This window comes from Cydia splendana, chromosome 3, assembly GCF_910591565.1.
Source record: "Cydia splendana chromosome 3, ilCydSple1.2, whole genome shotgun sequence".
NCBI classification, from domain to species: domain Eukaryota; kingdom Metazoa; phylum Arthropoda; class Insecta; order Lepidoptera; family Tortricidae; genus Cydia; species Cydia splendana.
Genome location: NC_085962.1, coordinates 21,963,209 through 21,980,276, shown reverse-complemented (window position 1 = coordinate 21,980,276; position 17,068 = coordinate 21,963,209). Strand labels below are relative to the sequence as shown.

At 35.4% G+C, this 17,068-nt stretch overlaps 1 protein-coding gene and 1 long non-coding RNA gene across 7 annotated transcripts in view; one reads left to right on the top strand and one right to left on the bottom strand.

Annotated features, from left to right (window-relative positions):
- LOC134806771 (vascular endothelial growth factor receptor 1) overlaps nt 1-16,324 on the top strand; it is a 56,830-nt gene extending 40,506 nt beyond the window's left edge. For 5 of the 6 annotated variants that reach the window (XM_063780101.1, XM_063780099.1, XM_063780100.1 and 2 more), the window contains 5 exons: nt 845-967; nt 4,425-4,594; nt 5,760-5,904; nt 6,313-6,502; nt 8,166-8,713. In XM_063780101.1, the coding sequence (XP_063636171.1) occupies nt 845-967; nt 4,425-4,594; nt 5,760-5,904; nt 6,313-6,502; nt 8,166-8,569 (1,032 nt within the window). In that variant the 3' untranslated portion in view covers nt 8,570-8,713. Of the gene's footprint in view, nt 1-844; nt 968-4,424; nt 4,595-5,759; nt 5,905-6,312; nt 6,503-8,165; nt 8,714-15,741 lie in introns of those variants that run through there. The other variant, XM_063780102.1, reaches the window with a different exon arrangement.
- LOC134789400 (uncharacterized) lies at nt 9,306-15,410 on the bottom strand. The gene is made up of 5 exons (XR_010144046.1): nt 15,060-15,410; nt 14,436-14,930; nt 13,427-13,480; nt 12,859-12,891; nt 9,306-12,752 (listed from the first exon to the last, which is right to left on the bottom strand). It is a non-coding gene; the product is annotated as an uncharacterized LOC134789400 (long non-coding RNA).
- Nucleotides 16,325-17,068: the final 744 nt, after the last annotated feature.

Sequence of the window (17,068 nt, the reverse complement as noted above, 5' to 3'; positions counted from 1 at the left end):
TCCGAATCTGCTAGGTTTAACTAGTCAAATTTCATGTTAGACGAGAGGTCTTATCTAGGCAAAGCCTAAATGCAACTCAATTTTAAGATTTTTAAGTGTGATCAACTTGACTGGTCAAACCCAATAAAATAAAAAGCTTGAATCGGGATTTTGTGTGCCTTTATTAGTTTTAGGAAGGTACCGATGAAAGATGAAATGATGATGAATGATTGTTTAGTCTTTATTCCTAAAAACGGTGTTTCGTAAAAATTACCGTATGTAAACTAATTGGCGAATTGAAGCCCTGATTTGTTTTTTTATGAGTCACAGGAATATAGCCGGCGGCGGCTTTCAATCGGAGTTTTATGCTCAGTTTAAAACGACATTTTGAAAAACATGACATTTACCACGAACATAAAAAGAGGGGGACTTCCCAAGTAGAAGTCTTACTTTTTATGTTAGTAATCTGGTCATTATCTAGGATTGCCTGAGACTCGAGGTTTGACTATAACATACATAACATAACATACATCTCAGACGGATTAATGTTTACTTAGGTACGTACAATATTTATGTAGCAATTATTATTACAGCTTGTTTGGTGGAATTGGCGTATCTAGTTGTATGTAATTGGATGCTATACTTATATGTATAACACCACTCATTATCAGTTATAAATAAGTTATACCGTAGCGTTTCCTTGGGCGTTATGTACGAAAATCTACTGAAAGAAATTGATATATTTAGTTTGATCCAGAAAATTACCAAATTGTAATAAAATAATTGTATCCATAAAGTATTGTCAAAGTAGGTATGTCGGACTATAGAAGCACGCGGCTAATAATTTACTCCGACGTGTTTCCAGATCCTCCACGGAGACTTAGCTGCCAGGAACATATTACTAGCTGAAGATAACGTCGTCAAGATTTGCGATTTCGGCTTAGCTAGAAGCATTTACAAGAACGACGAATACCAGAAGAAAGAAAACGTAAGTAGTCCCCGATATCCTCATCTTGAGGCCGATTCTAATGTATCAATTTCTTATGGTTTTGATCTGGTTATGATACGACCTTGCATCTCACGCACACCAATAAGTGCGAGCGGAATGTTTAATGACACCAGCGGGCTCAGCACGGTTCCATTTTTATCGACTATCACTATGCGCGTCCCTTTCGCACTTACATACTTGTTAGAACGTGACAGGCATGGTGACAAGGGATAAAAACGCGACCGTGCTAAGCCGCCAGGACGCGTACAACGTGCCAAAGGGTCGTCGTGTTAATCGTGCTCCGTAGCGTATCGATTGCACGTTGGCTACGCACCCAGTTCCAGTGAATTGCGATCGCACCAATCAGTGCAAATTGTCGTCAAGGTTGTGTCAAAACAAAATTAAAACCGTAACATAACGTGATATCAGAATCAGGCTTTTGTCACTGTCGTCATGGCAGCAAATGATGTTTGTTTCGCGTTCGTCATAAATACAAGGGCTGCTATTTAACTGATCACCAGATTTAGTAAAATTTAATACCAAAAAAATCTATTTTACCACCCTAAAATAATGAATGATCACCAAAATTATAACACCATTTTAATGTGAAATGATTACCAATTTTATTACACTTTACTATCCTTTTAAAGGAAATGACACCAAACTAATCATTATTCACCCAAAAATACTAAATGATTACCAAATTTCAAACCCTATTTTAATGTGAAATGATAACCAAATTTTTACATCTTGCTATCCTATTAAAGAAAATGACACCAAAATAATCATTGTAAACCCAAAAATAGTAAGTGACCACCAAAATTAGAACTCCATTTTAATGTAAAATTATAACCAAATGTTTAAATCTTGATATCATTTTAAAGCAAATGACTCCAAAATAATCATTGTAAACCCAAAAATTGTAAATGACCACCAAAATTGTAACCACATTTTAATTAAAAATGTGCAAATATTTAATATAATTACCGTTATCCTATTAAATTAATTAATCCACTTCGTCACCTTTTTCTAGTAGCATAGTAGCATTTTATTTCTGTAACAGTCGCAGTTCTAACCTAACCTAACCCACTTTTCTAGTAGCATTTCATTTCTGTAAGGGTCGCAGTTCAAACCTAACCTAACCTAACCCACTTTTCTAGTAGCATTTCTTTTTGTAAGGGTCGCAGTTCAAACCTAACCTAACCCACTTTTCTAGTAGCATTTCTTTTCTGCAAGGGTCGTAGTTCAAACCTAACCTAACCCACTTTTCTAGTAGCATTTCTTTTCTGTAAGGGTCGCAGCGCAGTTCAAACCTAACATATCCCACTTTTCTAGTAGCATTTCTTTTCTGTAAGGGTCGCAGTTCAAACCTAACCTAACCCACTTTTCTAGTAGCATTTCTTTTCTGTAAGGGTCGCAGTTCAAACCTAACCTAACCCATTTTTCTAGTAGCATTTGGTTTCTGTAAGGGTCGCAGTTCAAACCTAACCTAACCCACTTTTCTGATAGCATTTCGTTTCTGTATGGGTCGCAGTTCAAACCTAACCTAACCCACTTTTCTAGTAGCATTTCGTATCTGTATGGGTAGCAGTGTAAACTTAACCTAGCCCACTTTTTTGTAGCATTTCGGTTCTGTGAGGATCGCAGTTCTAACCTAACCTAACCCACTTTTATAGTAGCATTTCGTTTCTGTAAAGGTCGCAGTTCAAACCTAACCTAACCTACTTTTCTAGTAACATTTCGTTTCTGTAAGGGTCGCAGTGCTAGCCTAACCCACTTAACTGATAGCAGTTTGACTTACTTTTCTAGTAGCATAACGAAATGCTACTAGAAAAGTAGATTAGGTAAGGTAGGTATGCGGTGCGGGGTACGGAGGGTTGAGCGGGAGGAGCTAGTAATTTTGGCATCAGTTTACTTTATTGGGTAATATGTAGAAATTTTTTGGTAATCATAGTGGTTTATTTAGGTGAAAATATCGCATTAATTTGGTCTTCAAGATTTGGTGATCATTAATGATTTTTGGTGATCATTCAATATATTTGGTATTTGAATACAATTTGAAGTGCAGTCGTAATTAAAATGGTGGTACTTTTGTATTTTTAGGCCTTATTTTTTTGGTGTTCAGTATTTTTTTTTGGTAAGCATAATTTTTTTATTTAGGGTACCAAAGTATTTTTTGGTGGTCATTATATTTGTAGCCAAATACAAGCCATAACGTTTTAGTATCTTTGTGCACCGGTTAATTTGATCGTGTCCAGCAGGCGATAGAGTTATTTATTGCTTGACCGCTAGTATTGTCGTGCCTGTGCTCTAAGCGTGATTCAATTTTATCGCACAGTTTGTTTACCAAGGGAGTTACGAGCAGCCATAACGCGAGTAAATTCATGATCATCTTGTTTAATAGAGTTATATAAAATTTTATCGAGCGGGACTTTGGATTCAAGGAATTACACAATTTCGGCGGTTATTAAATAGTAATAAATGAGTATCGCAGATTGTGATGGACTCTAAAATAATTCTTGAGTTTTAGTATATGTATATTAAAGTTTTTATATTCAGCTGCCAAAATATAATGATACATCCAGTTATTATCGCATAGTACAGGTCGTACAGTTTTAACCAACATGTATTGCGGACGTATGTTGTATATAATTAAATAACCCTGGTCTTACTCTCATGTGTATACAAAATAAAACACATACCCCTTTTAAATTAATTGATCATGATAATATATATGTAGCACGCGATAGCCTGACAGACGACCTATGAAGGTGGATACCAGTGTTGGCCGAAACGTTAGTGCAATTGGCCATTCTTGACAATTAACCAGTACAAATTGAACCGTCAACTGTATCCGTCCGTTACCGTTTACGGTTCAATTTGTACTGGTTAATTGTCAATTGCAATTAACGTTCGGCCAACACTGGTGGATACACTATTTAAAATACATTTGAGCTCATGCTTATGCTTATTTTTTTATTACGGATTATTTATTACCAATATAAAACTGTACAAAAGGAGTACTTAATGCCTTTAAGCTCTACCAGTCAACTATGGAATATTTTCTTATGAAATTTGTCTTTACTCGTAATAACCTATGCTTTCTGGGTTATGTTTATTGTGGTTGGTTGGGTGTGACTTTACATTAATCTTAATAGTCTCTGAGTTCCAACTGGACAGGGGATAAGCGTGTACCTACGGAGATATCAATAGAAAATAATTTAACATGAAAAATAGAATACGTTAGCAACTGTGTTGTAATGTTACCACTGCATATTTCGCAATTTGTGAGGCGAGATAGGGGTCAACAGGAAACTTTGGCATAAATTAACCTTTTCAAATACCTTACAATCAATAGCCGATATTTAATTTTGTAAAATTCTTTATTATATTAAACTTCATAAACAAATATCATTACTTAATCCATGAAATACAATCTGTAACTAACTTTTTTCAGAGCCCCTTGCCAGTGAAGTGGCTAGCCATAGAATGCATGACAGACCGCATATTCTCGACGCAGTCGGACGTGTGGTCGTTCGGGATCGTGCTGTGGGAGCTGTTCTCGCTCGCCAAGACTCCGTACCCTGAGATCAACCCGCAGGACCTACTGCAGCGACTACAGGAAGGGTGAGGGCTTTTGGCTTTATTTAGACTAAAAGAGTGCGTAAAATGCTAACTTTAAAGTTCCGTTGTTGACCAAAGTAGAAAACTCTGTCTGTGTTGGAACAATACAGTTCCTGTTCTAAAATGAAACCTTTGTTTATTAATTAACGAAAGACAGAATATTTCAGAAGTCATTCAATTAGAATTGACTTAAAGTGAATTAGTAGACTCTCGTTAACTGCACAAACATTCAAATAAAACTTTGAGGAAGTGAGAGGATAATTAGAAATTTGCACTTTCAATAATAGACTGGGTAGAAAGGGTACGAATATTTAGGTCTGCTGTTTCTCTTGCGAATTGTAATTCCAAACCACAAATGATTCCGATTACAGTAAACAGGAAGACCTCACAAATAATGTCTCAAATAGGCTAACGTTGCCTTACTTGCATAGGTAAGGTAACATTCGGGTGACAACCGCAGCTGCATTACTGTTGCGGCATTAATACTGCGGACTTGACGAGGGCGCTGTCACTGACAAGTGACAATCCTTGATAAATGAGAGACGTTCGTAGCCGCATTACTTATGCCGCGATTAGAACGTTCAAATCCGTTAATCATTCTATCAAGGAAATTGCCATCCGAATGTCACCTAGCCCCCATCGATACCTTAGTTGTTAAAAGCTAATAAAAAGATAGTAATCTCTGATCCGTCAAATTAGGGAGTAAACTAAATTTTATAAATAAACATTTATTCCGTAGTCAACATGCGGCCCGATTCGAACTTTAAGATACGTCAATTATTAGATCTAGGAACGATATGGATTAGATATGTCAGTGTCAAATGTGACGTTTCTTTGAATAAAAACGTCACTTTTGCCACTGACACATCTAATCCATATCGTTTCTAGATCTGTTAATTGATTGATTGTATCTTGAAGTTTGGATCGGGCAAATTGTAGTTTTCTTCCCCATAAAATTAGCTTCCGTGCCCCTAACTATGACCCAAGTCATACTATGACCTACATCTTATTTGGTAGATACCTATACAAATAGTAGGTAATAAATCAAGTAAATAAGACTGGACATGTTGGTCTCGGATTTTATGTGGGCTTCATACACTAAGGTGTAAACAAGTGTTAAGAGACAATACAGAAGTAGGTACCAATGAGAGTAATTTTATTTATATAGCCATCGCCTCAGCAAGCCGCCCTACGCGGATGATCGTCTGTATCGTGTGATGAGGTCGTGTTGGGAACAACGGCCCACAAAAAGACCTACCTTCACCGAACTGCAGGAGACCATCGGGTCATTCTTAGAGGATAACGTGCGTAATGTAAGTATCATATCAACTCCCTAACATATTATTAAAATTATTAAAATAAGTATACTATTAGACAAGCAATATTTGAATGTAGGTATGTGTGAAAATTAGCGTTCGAAATTGGTTGCAAAGATTTATGAAAATTTTACAATAAACATGGCTTACGAAGACAATATTTTTTTTTTAATCCAAAACTCTTACTACTTACTTTTAGATTACGCACATGCATCAATGTAGGAAAAGGGTAGGTTCATTCGAAAAAACTAAGCCGAATTTTATATCACTAATGAAAACTGAACCATTCCTGAACGTTGCACCGAGACGAGATAAAGTCGACTTATGAGCCAGGGATCACATTGGTCTCTAAAAATTCTTAAGAAATAATTATTGCAATGCTGAATTCCGGGTTGTTTATTCCAGCACTACGTAGAGCTGAACCAGGCGTGTGCCGAGACGAACGAGAACCGCGTCGGAGAGAACTACTTGGTGCAAGTGTGCGCGCCCGACTACAACAACCAGGTGACGCCGAGCCCCCACCACTACGCCAACGACGCCAGTGGCTTCTTCTTCGGCGTCACTCCGTCGCCGACCCCGGTGCAGTTGCAACATGGTACGTTATAACGTTATTTAGAAGTTATCACGTATTTAGACACATATTCATTATTTTTCGACGCTTATCAACTGATTTTAAGGGTGGAATGACGGAATCACATCTATAAGCTAAAGATAACCCATGGCTCGAATGTGTCTAAAATATGGCTCCATGCTGATAGATGTAATCCCAAGCTAAAGGAATAGGTACGTACACCGTACTAGTAATTCATTCTTCGTTGTACTTTACTCACACCAAGTTTCCTATATGTATTTGTTTTATTTATGCGTCTTATTTTGTGACGTAATTCTGTCCGTCTTTTACAAGGGTAAGTACATTTTATTGCTATTGCTTACTTCCCACAATTTGATAAAGAAATGGGTTACAAGAACTCTGAGTCACACCCGCGTCAAACTTCCATGGCATAAGTTAGTTAAACTCAAAATTAAAGGAATCCCTATGTAAATGATTACGTTAACATATTTTGATAGAATTAGACCAAGAAGAGTCTGCAGCGATTTTGATAGAATACGCAGTGTAAGTGTTATTTAATACGTCATAATTTCATAGAACTTTGACGTTTAAAATAACACTTGCACTGCGTGTGCTATGAATCTCGTTGCAGACTTTTCTTGGTCTAACTCTATACTGGGTATATAATATTTAAATAATCGTTTTAAACTTAATACGAAGAAGTGTTGAATTTTATGATAGTCAGTACAATATTGAATCATTTTAGAGTAATTCAACTAAAATAGGTAAAGTGATTCTTTCATAAGTGCAAGGATAGGATAACAACTAAACTTTTATCAACATGTTTAAATAAGCGTTTGCAATTTATAGTTATGTATTGTATTGATCTGAGTTTTTATCGTAACTAATAATTATTTCCAGCGGCAGGCATGACTAAACAATGTGTAATATCTTTAAAGTTATTTTTTCCTTTTAATTTTCTTTAGAATATACGGAAAATACCGAGTTCTGAATAAGCTGCACCAATTTGGATGGGTAAACGATGTGTGACGCATGCTGGTTGTTGACTTTGCTAACTACACTTGAAACAAATCCTGCAAGAGTTTTATAAAGCTATTAATATAATAAAATTAAAGCATTATCAAGCTTACTTAATAAATAATAATTGCTCAATAACGAATGGTATGGAATAAATGTAACTGTTTGTTTTCGATGTAATTCTCGGAAATCATAATATTTGCCCGCTAACAAGTGATTATGATATCAAAAAGTAACTCAAAATAACACATTTGATTAAATTATTCCTCTGGATCGGTTTCCCAAAATATGTAAATAACTAATTAAGATAACAATATAGTTAAACAAAACATATTTGTTTAACTACGAGCAATGTTATCATGAAAACAACAATACCTATTTACTAAAGAATTATATTAGTCTTATGAAGAAAGTGTAGCGCAATGCAGTTTCATCACATGCAAAATTTTATTGATAGTAAAGGAGATATGTATAATGTACAAGAAAATTCGTGTTTTCCTTGAGATTGATCGCTGATGTACAGCCAGCAGCAGAGATAGTTGCCCCTGCAGTTAAAATTTCTATGCAGTCAAACAGCGATGTTAATAATTAATGTTTTTGGTGGTCGTAAATTGTTTTATTTCCCAATGACAGACCATGAAATTCTTCTTTGCCAACATCATTATTTCAGATGACGAGGGTTACCTAGCGATGACACCGGCATCTAACCAGAACGTATTTAGTCCTCGGATCGGCTCGACGTTCGACTTCGACTCGCGGAAGCTCAACGGGCGCTCCTCTGCCGCAAGCCAGGGCTCGGAGCTGACCCCCATGCTCTCCCTCAACCACCTCAGCGCGCGCAGCGGTTCCGACTCCGACCACGAGGGCGCCACTTCCCCCTACCTCAATATGATCCCCCGCATCGAGGAGGAAACCGATGAGGTATTTGAATTAGAAACTAAAAAGAATAATCTCAAAAACTCACAGAACAACGCTGTGACTAATCCGACGTACATCACTTTCCCGTCGCTAGACAAGAAACCAATAGCTTCTAACAATTACGTCAATGTTAATGGAAATGGCCTAGTCAAGTGAAGTTGAACTCGTTATTACTTTATAATGACATCGGTAGTTTTTTTAAAACATTACATTCCGGTTGCGACAGCATTTCAGTGCAGCAAATCATTACTACTGACTGCATTACTGCAGGGAATTTCAATTATCCAGTACCTACATCGATATTGATGTTGTCATTTCCTGCAGTCGACAGTAAGCTGCGCTGCAATACTATCGCAATTGGAATGTAACCTTAAGAGTATAGTGTATAGTGGAGAGCAGCTTCTCGGTCGTCCACTTTCCTCTTATTTAATGCAATTCCCAAGTGATGAATTGTTTAAATTTTTAAATACAAATCCCACCGGCTCGGAGTAACACTTCGTACAGTCAGCATTGAATATCGCTTTGGCCGTAACAGTTTATTTGACGCTGACTGTACTTGCTATTAGCGCCCAAATAAAAAGTAGATTATAGCCTAAGATGCGATTAAGTCATTTATTCTCATTTGTTATTTGATATGCTTTAGATTCTGTTAAGACATTATGTTAGTTATAGTTATTGCAAAATGAGTTGCCTAATGCATTGCTAAATGAGCTAACAAGTAATCGAAAACGGGTTAAAAAATATATATCTTTCTAATAAATCTCTGCCACGGTTAAATTTAGGGATAAGATTAACTGACGTGACGTTTTAACCTTATTTTGACGCTTTCTTTGTCGTGGAATTGAAATAAATAAAACAATGAAATGTTATTCTTAATTTAGTCATTCTACATTCATGGAAAAAAGAATTAAGAACTTTCCCTTTTTATTAAATTTTATGCCATAATAAATAATCTACCGTTCTAAGCATTAAAATACAAATTTAAGCTTTTAAAGTTAACCATTGCAGATATTTCAATACGAGTATACACTCTCACACCACTTTCCCCCACTTGGTTTAGCTACAACCCATTAGCAATTTCTTTAAGTACCTACATATTATACGACATAATATAGTTATGGTATGAATCAAATAACAGATGAGGATAGAAACTTATAAAACGGATCTACCCCTAATTAATTTTTCACTTACCTGCTTGTAAATGAACGTCATACTATTGTTTTCTATTCGTACATATTAGTGGCCAGTATTTTTGTCTCATGAGCCGCTGTCGTACCTATGTTTTATAGGATCATGTGCACAAGGTTTATGGCCGCCTTAACAAGTTCTATCAGTAATATTGCATGTAAGTAGTTAACTTTCTTATTCTTTTTTCTTGAAAGTTGTATTCTTGAAATTATTTTTTCTTTGTTTGCAATCTTTATTTCAATGCCTTGAACTTTTTGTCTGCCTATTTTTTAAAAGTTTTATCTTCTTTTGACTTAAGTCTTAAAGTAAATGCTAAAATGAAAAATCGTATGTTTTGGGCTTATTGTACCTAATTATTTTTGTTTATGAACCAAAGTTACATTTAATTTTGAAGGAATTGTATTGCAAAGTATATAGTTAATTATGACTTTATCTGCATTTCTTAAGCCATACCTTAAAATAAAGTACATATTTTTGTTATATTTTAATAAATAGGATAATTGAATGTATTTGTACGAGAGTTTGACTTGAAATGTATGGAACAAATTGACATGCTTAAGTGCTTAAGGTTCTGAGCATGGAACTGAATTATTAACTTAAATAATGATTATAAAAACGTAAACTTCGCCGTTGTCATTACATTTTGTTCCCTGAGGTCCTACCGCGAAAAACGAAATTCGATATTTTATTATCTGCTTCTCTATCGCTCCAATATGCAAGATCGATACAAAGGCAGAAAAAGTTTTTAGATTTTTCTATGTTGGCGGTAGGCCCTCCGATCTATGGCTCTCTTTTATTTAATTTTAATTTCCTTACATAGCCTCGTAAGTCCCCGTGTACTTGTACAAGTACAATTTAAATTCGAGTTTTGAACTTATTATAGAAATAAAAGAAAGTTCCAAATTCAAAAGCGCTAAAATTGCCCTGGGTCTTACGAGGATAGAGGCGTGGATATGGTTGACTGAGCTTGATCAATATCCTGCACTGTTATATTATGTGATCTCTTCTGAATATCCAGTCCAGCTAGCCTCCTAGAATCCATGTGTGATGCCGGTATTTATTTAGTTACAAAGTGAGCTAATAGCCAAATTGATTACTCTGATTACGATTTATTGATTTAAAATATACAAATTCCGCTCAAACTTCAAGCGTAATAGTACTTATTAAATGTACAACATTTTACGTTACATTTACGTTACAGATTTTAATATTTTATTATAATTAAGTTGTTATTGATATTGATAGTTTATAAGCACTCTTGTTATTTTTAAGGACATCGTCTAGTCGTTAGGTACAGTAAATGGTAGTCATATTAACCAAAACCACCACGCTTATTGAAAGTAAAAGTTTATTGGGGCCTTCATCTCATGCGCCATATTGGATATTAATGTATTGTTCAACTGACAACTTTGTGATGTTACTGTATCTTGTGTGTGTTATCCATGGGTTGATTTACAAATTGTTGTATAAGCACCATCAGATATATCGGTGCGGCCTGCGCCGCGTCTCGGCGAAAATATCGGAACACGCACTCTAGTGCCTTAACAACAGAGGCATGCTCAGATATTTGTGAGCTCTGACATATTTGACGACGACTTACATCGCATAAGCCTTAATAGAACGTTAATTAAGCTACAATGCAATTTATTTCTTAGTGCAATGAAAATGAGTTATACTTTTTATATGGGTAATTTTCGTCACTCAATGGATTCACTTAAATTGTGGGTGAATTAAACTACATAACCATATTTAAGATACATTTACTATTAAATTCAAAATACAACCTGTACTAATAGGGCGCCATATTGTTGATATGTTTATGTGTTTAGCGTAATTAAAGTGGTATAAGGGAGGCCTAATAATTGTATTTTTTTTTGACAGAGCTATATTAAACATAGAAACCATTTACAAAATATATTGTTATATAATACTAAACCTGTATTTTTAAAACATTATTGCTACGAAATAACATGTAAAATGTTCATTTTGTCATCAGTCATCACTGACATCTACACTGTTTCTCACTCGTAAAAATATCGACGGTCTATGTGGAGAAATCATGCATATAACATTTTCGGTTCGGAAGACCGTAATAAGGCAAGAACTCTCGTATTTGTATACATACGTCACTCAGACACAGTCGGAAAGAAAGAGGTTTGCTCCTTCTGCTCTAACGATCTTCTGGAAGCGTACCTAGTATAAGTGTGCACAAAACTGAGTTAGAAGCAACGAAAGATCATGTAGACGGTTTGTTCCCCACATTGACCTTAATATTTAATTTATATTAATACAATGATATATTTAATATGCCAATAAGAACCATCCTGTATTATAACCACCATTCAGAGTGCTATAAAGAATGTTATTATAATTTAAACAACCATTAATATGACATAACTTAATAAAAGTATAACTACTTATATAAAAACCGTAATAGTTTATGTACATATGTATCTTGTATAATATGGGATCTATCTTTTGAATCAAATCATATTGTCTTAGGAAAAACGTAATAAAAATATTACATGCTGAAATTGCTGAACTCAAATAAATTTAATGTGATATTAAATTTAGTTTTATATTTCTTATTTTAAAACAATTAACCTGTGTACGTAATCTAACAGCTGCACTGAAGTGCAAACATTATTAATCTCTTAAAACACATTGTCTGTCGGCCGATGAGGTAAAACATTACGTATTATATCTATGTCATAGGCAGATCGTAATGTTCCTGTGTAATATTTTGACGATAGTCACTTTAACTCAATAGATAGGTAGGATAGGTTCGTTAGGTTGCTTCAGATGCCCGAAGGGCAAACTGCCCAGAAATAGGAGCCCCGCGTAGCGGGGCTCCGTCGACTCAGGGAAGGAGTCAAAGATTTTCACGTTTCACGATATGCCTAGGAATTTCACGATATGCCTGATCTTACGATCGGCCGCCGACATCTAGCCATCCGCCATCATCTTCTATGGAATCATGTTATTGCACGAACGACTGAGTTACATGTTTTTATTTTGTTTACATTTTTCTAAAGATCCACTTGGAATAAATAAAAACATGCTTAATAAAATAGTGACGCCATAACATGTTGTCGTAGTTACATGTAGGACATGTAGGTATGTATTAACTTTTTTGACCGCCATCGAACCACTGAAAGTAATATAGTAACACAAAGTAAGTAAATGAAAACAAAACACAAAATTTTATTTTAGATTTACCTAGATAAATTACTAAACAATAATGAGTACCTACTCACATTCGTTATTGCGCGGAGTATCCCGGAACCAACCTGTTACCAAGGAATACAAGTAACTTTTATGAAAATGGAATACATACAATATGGAATACTTACCTACTCTAACTGGAAAAATATGTCCATGCCACTGACAGGCCAATTCGAACGTACCCTGACATCAGAATGATATTTGAACGATGTCAATCAGTTATCGTACGTCTCGCTCGCGCCGAAATATGTATGGACAAGTACGAGGCTATATGCACGATATTCTAGGCGGCTTAGCACGGTCGCGTTTTTATCCCTTGTCACCATGCCTGTCACGTTCTAACAAGTACGTAAGTGCGAAAGGGACGCGCATAGTGATAGACGATAAAAATGGAACCGTGCTGCGCCCACTGATATCAGTGTACATTCGAATTGGCCTGACTGACTCACGTTGTCTTGGTATGACATTCTAACACGTGTGTCTGTGTAGTTTTTTTGGATAGGTTATAATTGTTTTCTTATACCTAGTTACCTAACACAACACAAGCATCTTAACTAGTTCAAGTTTAAATGAAACTGGATGGTCCTTGTTTTTACTAACCTCTATGACGCCGGTTATAATTTGTATTGCTCCATCGGTCACAGCTTTTAGCCCCTAAAAACACAGAAATAAAAACATTAAAATACCTAAAACCCTTATGTGTGAAATATTTTTTATAATAATTATCATACTTACAGTATTTTATATACTAGTAGGTACTTTTCATCGAAGTGACACTAACGAGTAAATAACTTACCCTCTTATTCATAAAACTTTACAAGCCTCAATGTTATTTTATGTTGTATCCCTTTCTTACAAATACATATACTTATGTCAGATCAGAATGACAGATTAATGAAAACCAACATGGGGCTTGTAAGGCTAGGTTCACACGGCGTTAATTTTTCCCGTATACCGTATACGGGATTTTATCGAATACCGTAGTGACAGCAAAATTTGTATAGAGATGTTCAAAATCGTTCAGACGGCTAGACGGCTTTCCCGCGTAGACGCCGCGTAGACTTTGAACGTTTTCTTACAAATTTGGCTGTCACTACGGTATTCGATTTAATCCCGTATACGGTATGCGGGAAAAAATTACGCCGTGTGTAACGCGTTTATGAATAACGCCATAACACACGCAGAAAAACAAAAGTTGTCTTCTATACTCGAAAGTTAAGGATAGGTACTAAAGCCAGAGAGCCTAATTTCAGGACATCGCTTAAAACCTGTCCTGGGTGTCTAGCCAACGTGCCAATCGTTTACTTACGTTTCGAACGAAGCGCATCTGTGTCTGTCGCACTAATATAGAAGGGTGATAGAGAGAGATGACTACGCTATGCTACGGAGCGTAAACGATTGGCTCGTTGGCTAGGCACCCTGACCAATCAAGATTGCGGACATTTGACAAAACTATTCGGAATTTAAACTTTTTGGTTTCTTAAGTTCTGGGAACAGAAAAGGCAAATCATATCACGTATATCTCTACCTGTAGGTGGTAGATGAGGAATGACTCAGTAAGACAATTACTGCAATGAAAGGTCGATAGAAAGATATGGTGATTACTTACCTTACTCACTGAGTTGATGATTTTATTATTACTGGGATTTTGTGCGCTTGATCTGTCATCATTTGTTTGATTTACAGTTTGTGATTTTTCCGTGTTGTTGTTGTTATGTAGCTTTTCGTTTATCGTATCATCACAGACGACATAAAGTATTAACATAAAACAAGTTAAATGTTTTAACATTATTTTATTTCACATATCTAGTATGACTTCGAGGCAACGACGAATCAAAATGACGACAATTTGATCTGACAGCTGTTATGGCGACTTGTTTGTTATGATAATTTCGGTCTCACTTTGTTAACAAGCATTTGCATAAAAAAAGCTTTTAACACTTCTGGTATATTCGTTCGTTTTAATTGAAACGTGTGGTTTGCAAGTGAAACGCAATGCCTAGAATTAAATTAATTTATTTGTTTATATTTCAAACTAGTCTTCAATATCTTACAATATTCCTCTAACTATAGCAAGAAAGGTTTTTTCTATCGCCGCCACTCCCTGAAACGATTTATGAGAACATTATTGATAACTATTTGTAAAAACTAAATTATTATATAATAATATTATATAAAACGAAATAATATTAAATTATTTTCTTGTCATAGAAGTTTGATAAACTTTACTTACATCTTTGCATGCCTCCACAAATCCTAAAGGTATGTCTAGTAACATTTTTCCAAAGCTTGCGAGTGCCTGTCAATATAAAGTTTATGATGTTATGTACGATACCAAATATTATAAAGATCCAATGGTGATGTGATTTTAGTGAAAAAGAATGGGCATTTTGCTATTTCGCATGCGGTCTCGTAGAAAGGTAAGTAGTGAACTAACATTTTCCATTTTCATACTAACACCTAATAGTAGTTTATGTCACTGCTACATAATGATAGGCATTAAAATACCAGTATGGATTTATGAAACGAGCCGAAAACGAGTTTCATAAAAACATCACACGGGTTAATGCCTTATTATGTACAGCTATATGCGCTTTATCTACACGCATAATATAAGATCTCTATGCTGTGTTCAAGAACCGTATGTTACGACCGCCATAGCGGCATTTGATAACACTGTTTACAGTTGACATTTGACACAGATAAGAAATTTGTTCTAACAAAACAGTTTATTTTGCGGTTTTCGACAACATCATAGAGGATTTACGATAAGCGTGTAGATAAAATTATTAAATTAACAGAATGAGCTGGATTATAATTATTGATAATATACAATTTTAGTACAAAAATAGTCGTGTATGATATACTGACTCCTCCTGATTCGTGTTTGATTGTTGCCGGTGGCGGCCTCGAAGCGGCGGGCGCGGCGACAGCGGTGGCGTTATCGGCACCCTTGACCGCCGCCACCGTCACCGCCAGTACCACCAGAACCTTCAGGTCTACATACATAGCCGTATACTGCCGCAATCGACGAGGCGGTGTTTCTTATATGGACCACCTGACACCCGTGACGACGCTCTATTTGAAATGGTCGACCATGACGAGTTAGGAGATCCCAGACATGTACAAATTGTAATTCGTCTTGGTAGTTCAAAAGGCCGTTTGAGTTGTCGATAATGAATATTCAATGACTAGTCAAAAGGATGTTTAGAAAGCGGAGGGCCTCGTGATGTTTACATTTTGTTTTTATTATGTTATGTTTAAGTTAAATAAGAATTGGTTTCAAATCATTTGTCGCTAATTTGGTTATGATTTAGAGCTTTATTGTTAGTTATAAATGATTTTTACAAAGAAATAAAACGGGTCCGTATTAGTTCACATAATTATATTTAATAATTCTAGTTTTTTACTTTAACTTCAATTTACTTCTGGCTTACATCAGTTCTCATAATAATATTTATAAAATAAAATATTTTAATTGGGTAGGTAGGTTAAGTTTCTTGTGTACATTGCAGCGAAAGATGTCAATTTAAATATTTTAAATATGAACGATTTGTTTATAAAGAATCTTGAATATGAATTCAAGGTAGAAAAGAATATTGATTTTATGTGAGCTTATATTAAACCAAATAAAAGTTAGTTCACTGTTCCATTTTTATACTCTATAATCATTGCTGGTCATTGCGAGTAACAATATTGATCACTTTATCTGATCAGTGCTGCTGAAGTTTTTAATTAAAGAAAGATAGATCTTTTCTTATTTTGAAGTGTTTAGATTTAGATATTTATTCTCATAATATTAAATTACATTATAAATTATGTAATTTAATATATTTACTATAATTATATATATTTACATTTACATGTTTACATATTGTATATGTTACTTTGTTTACATGGTTGGACTGATGCGCATCCATACAAGCTCCGGTGTGAGAGCGAGAGAGCGTTATGCGCGTAAAGCGATGTCCCGGTTGCACACTGGAGCGGCGTACGGATCCAAATTTAATGTTAAAACAGCCTTACATTTAACTGTATTGTTATTATATGAGTAATTAAAAAATCTCTAAACCTTTTATAGGTACCTACTTATTCGACCCGAACTGAGCACTCGCGGTTCGCCAAACAACGTGCAATTGAAATAGTACATTGTGTATTAAGGGCGGGAAATAAGAAATTACGAACGAGTGTCAATTTTAAGCCCGACGCGAAGCGAGGGCTTAAAATGTTCACGAGTTCGGA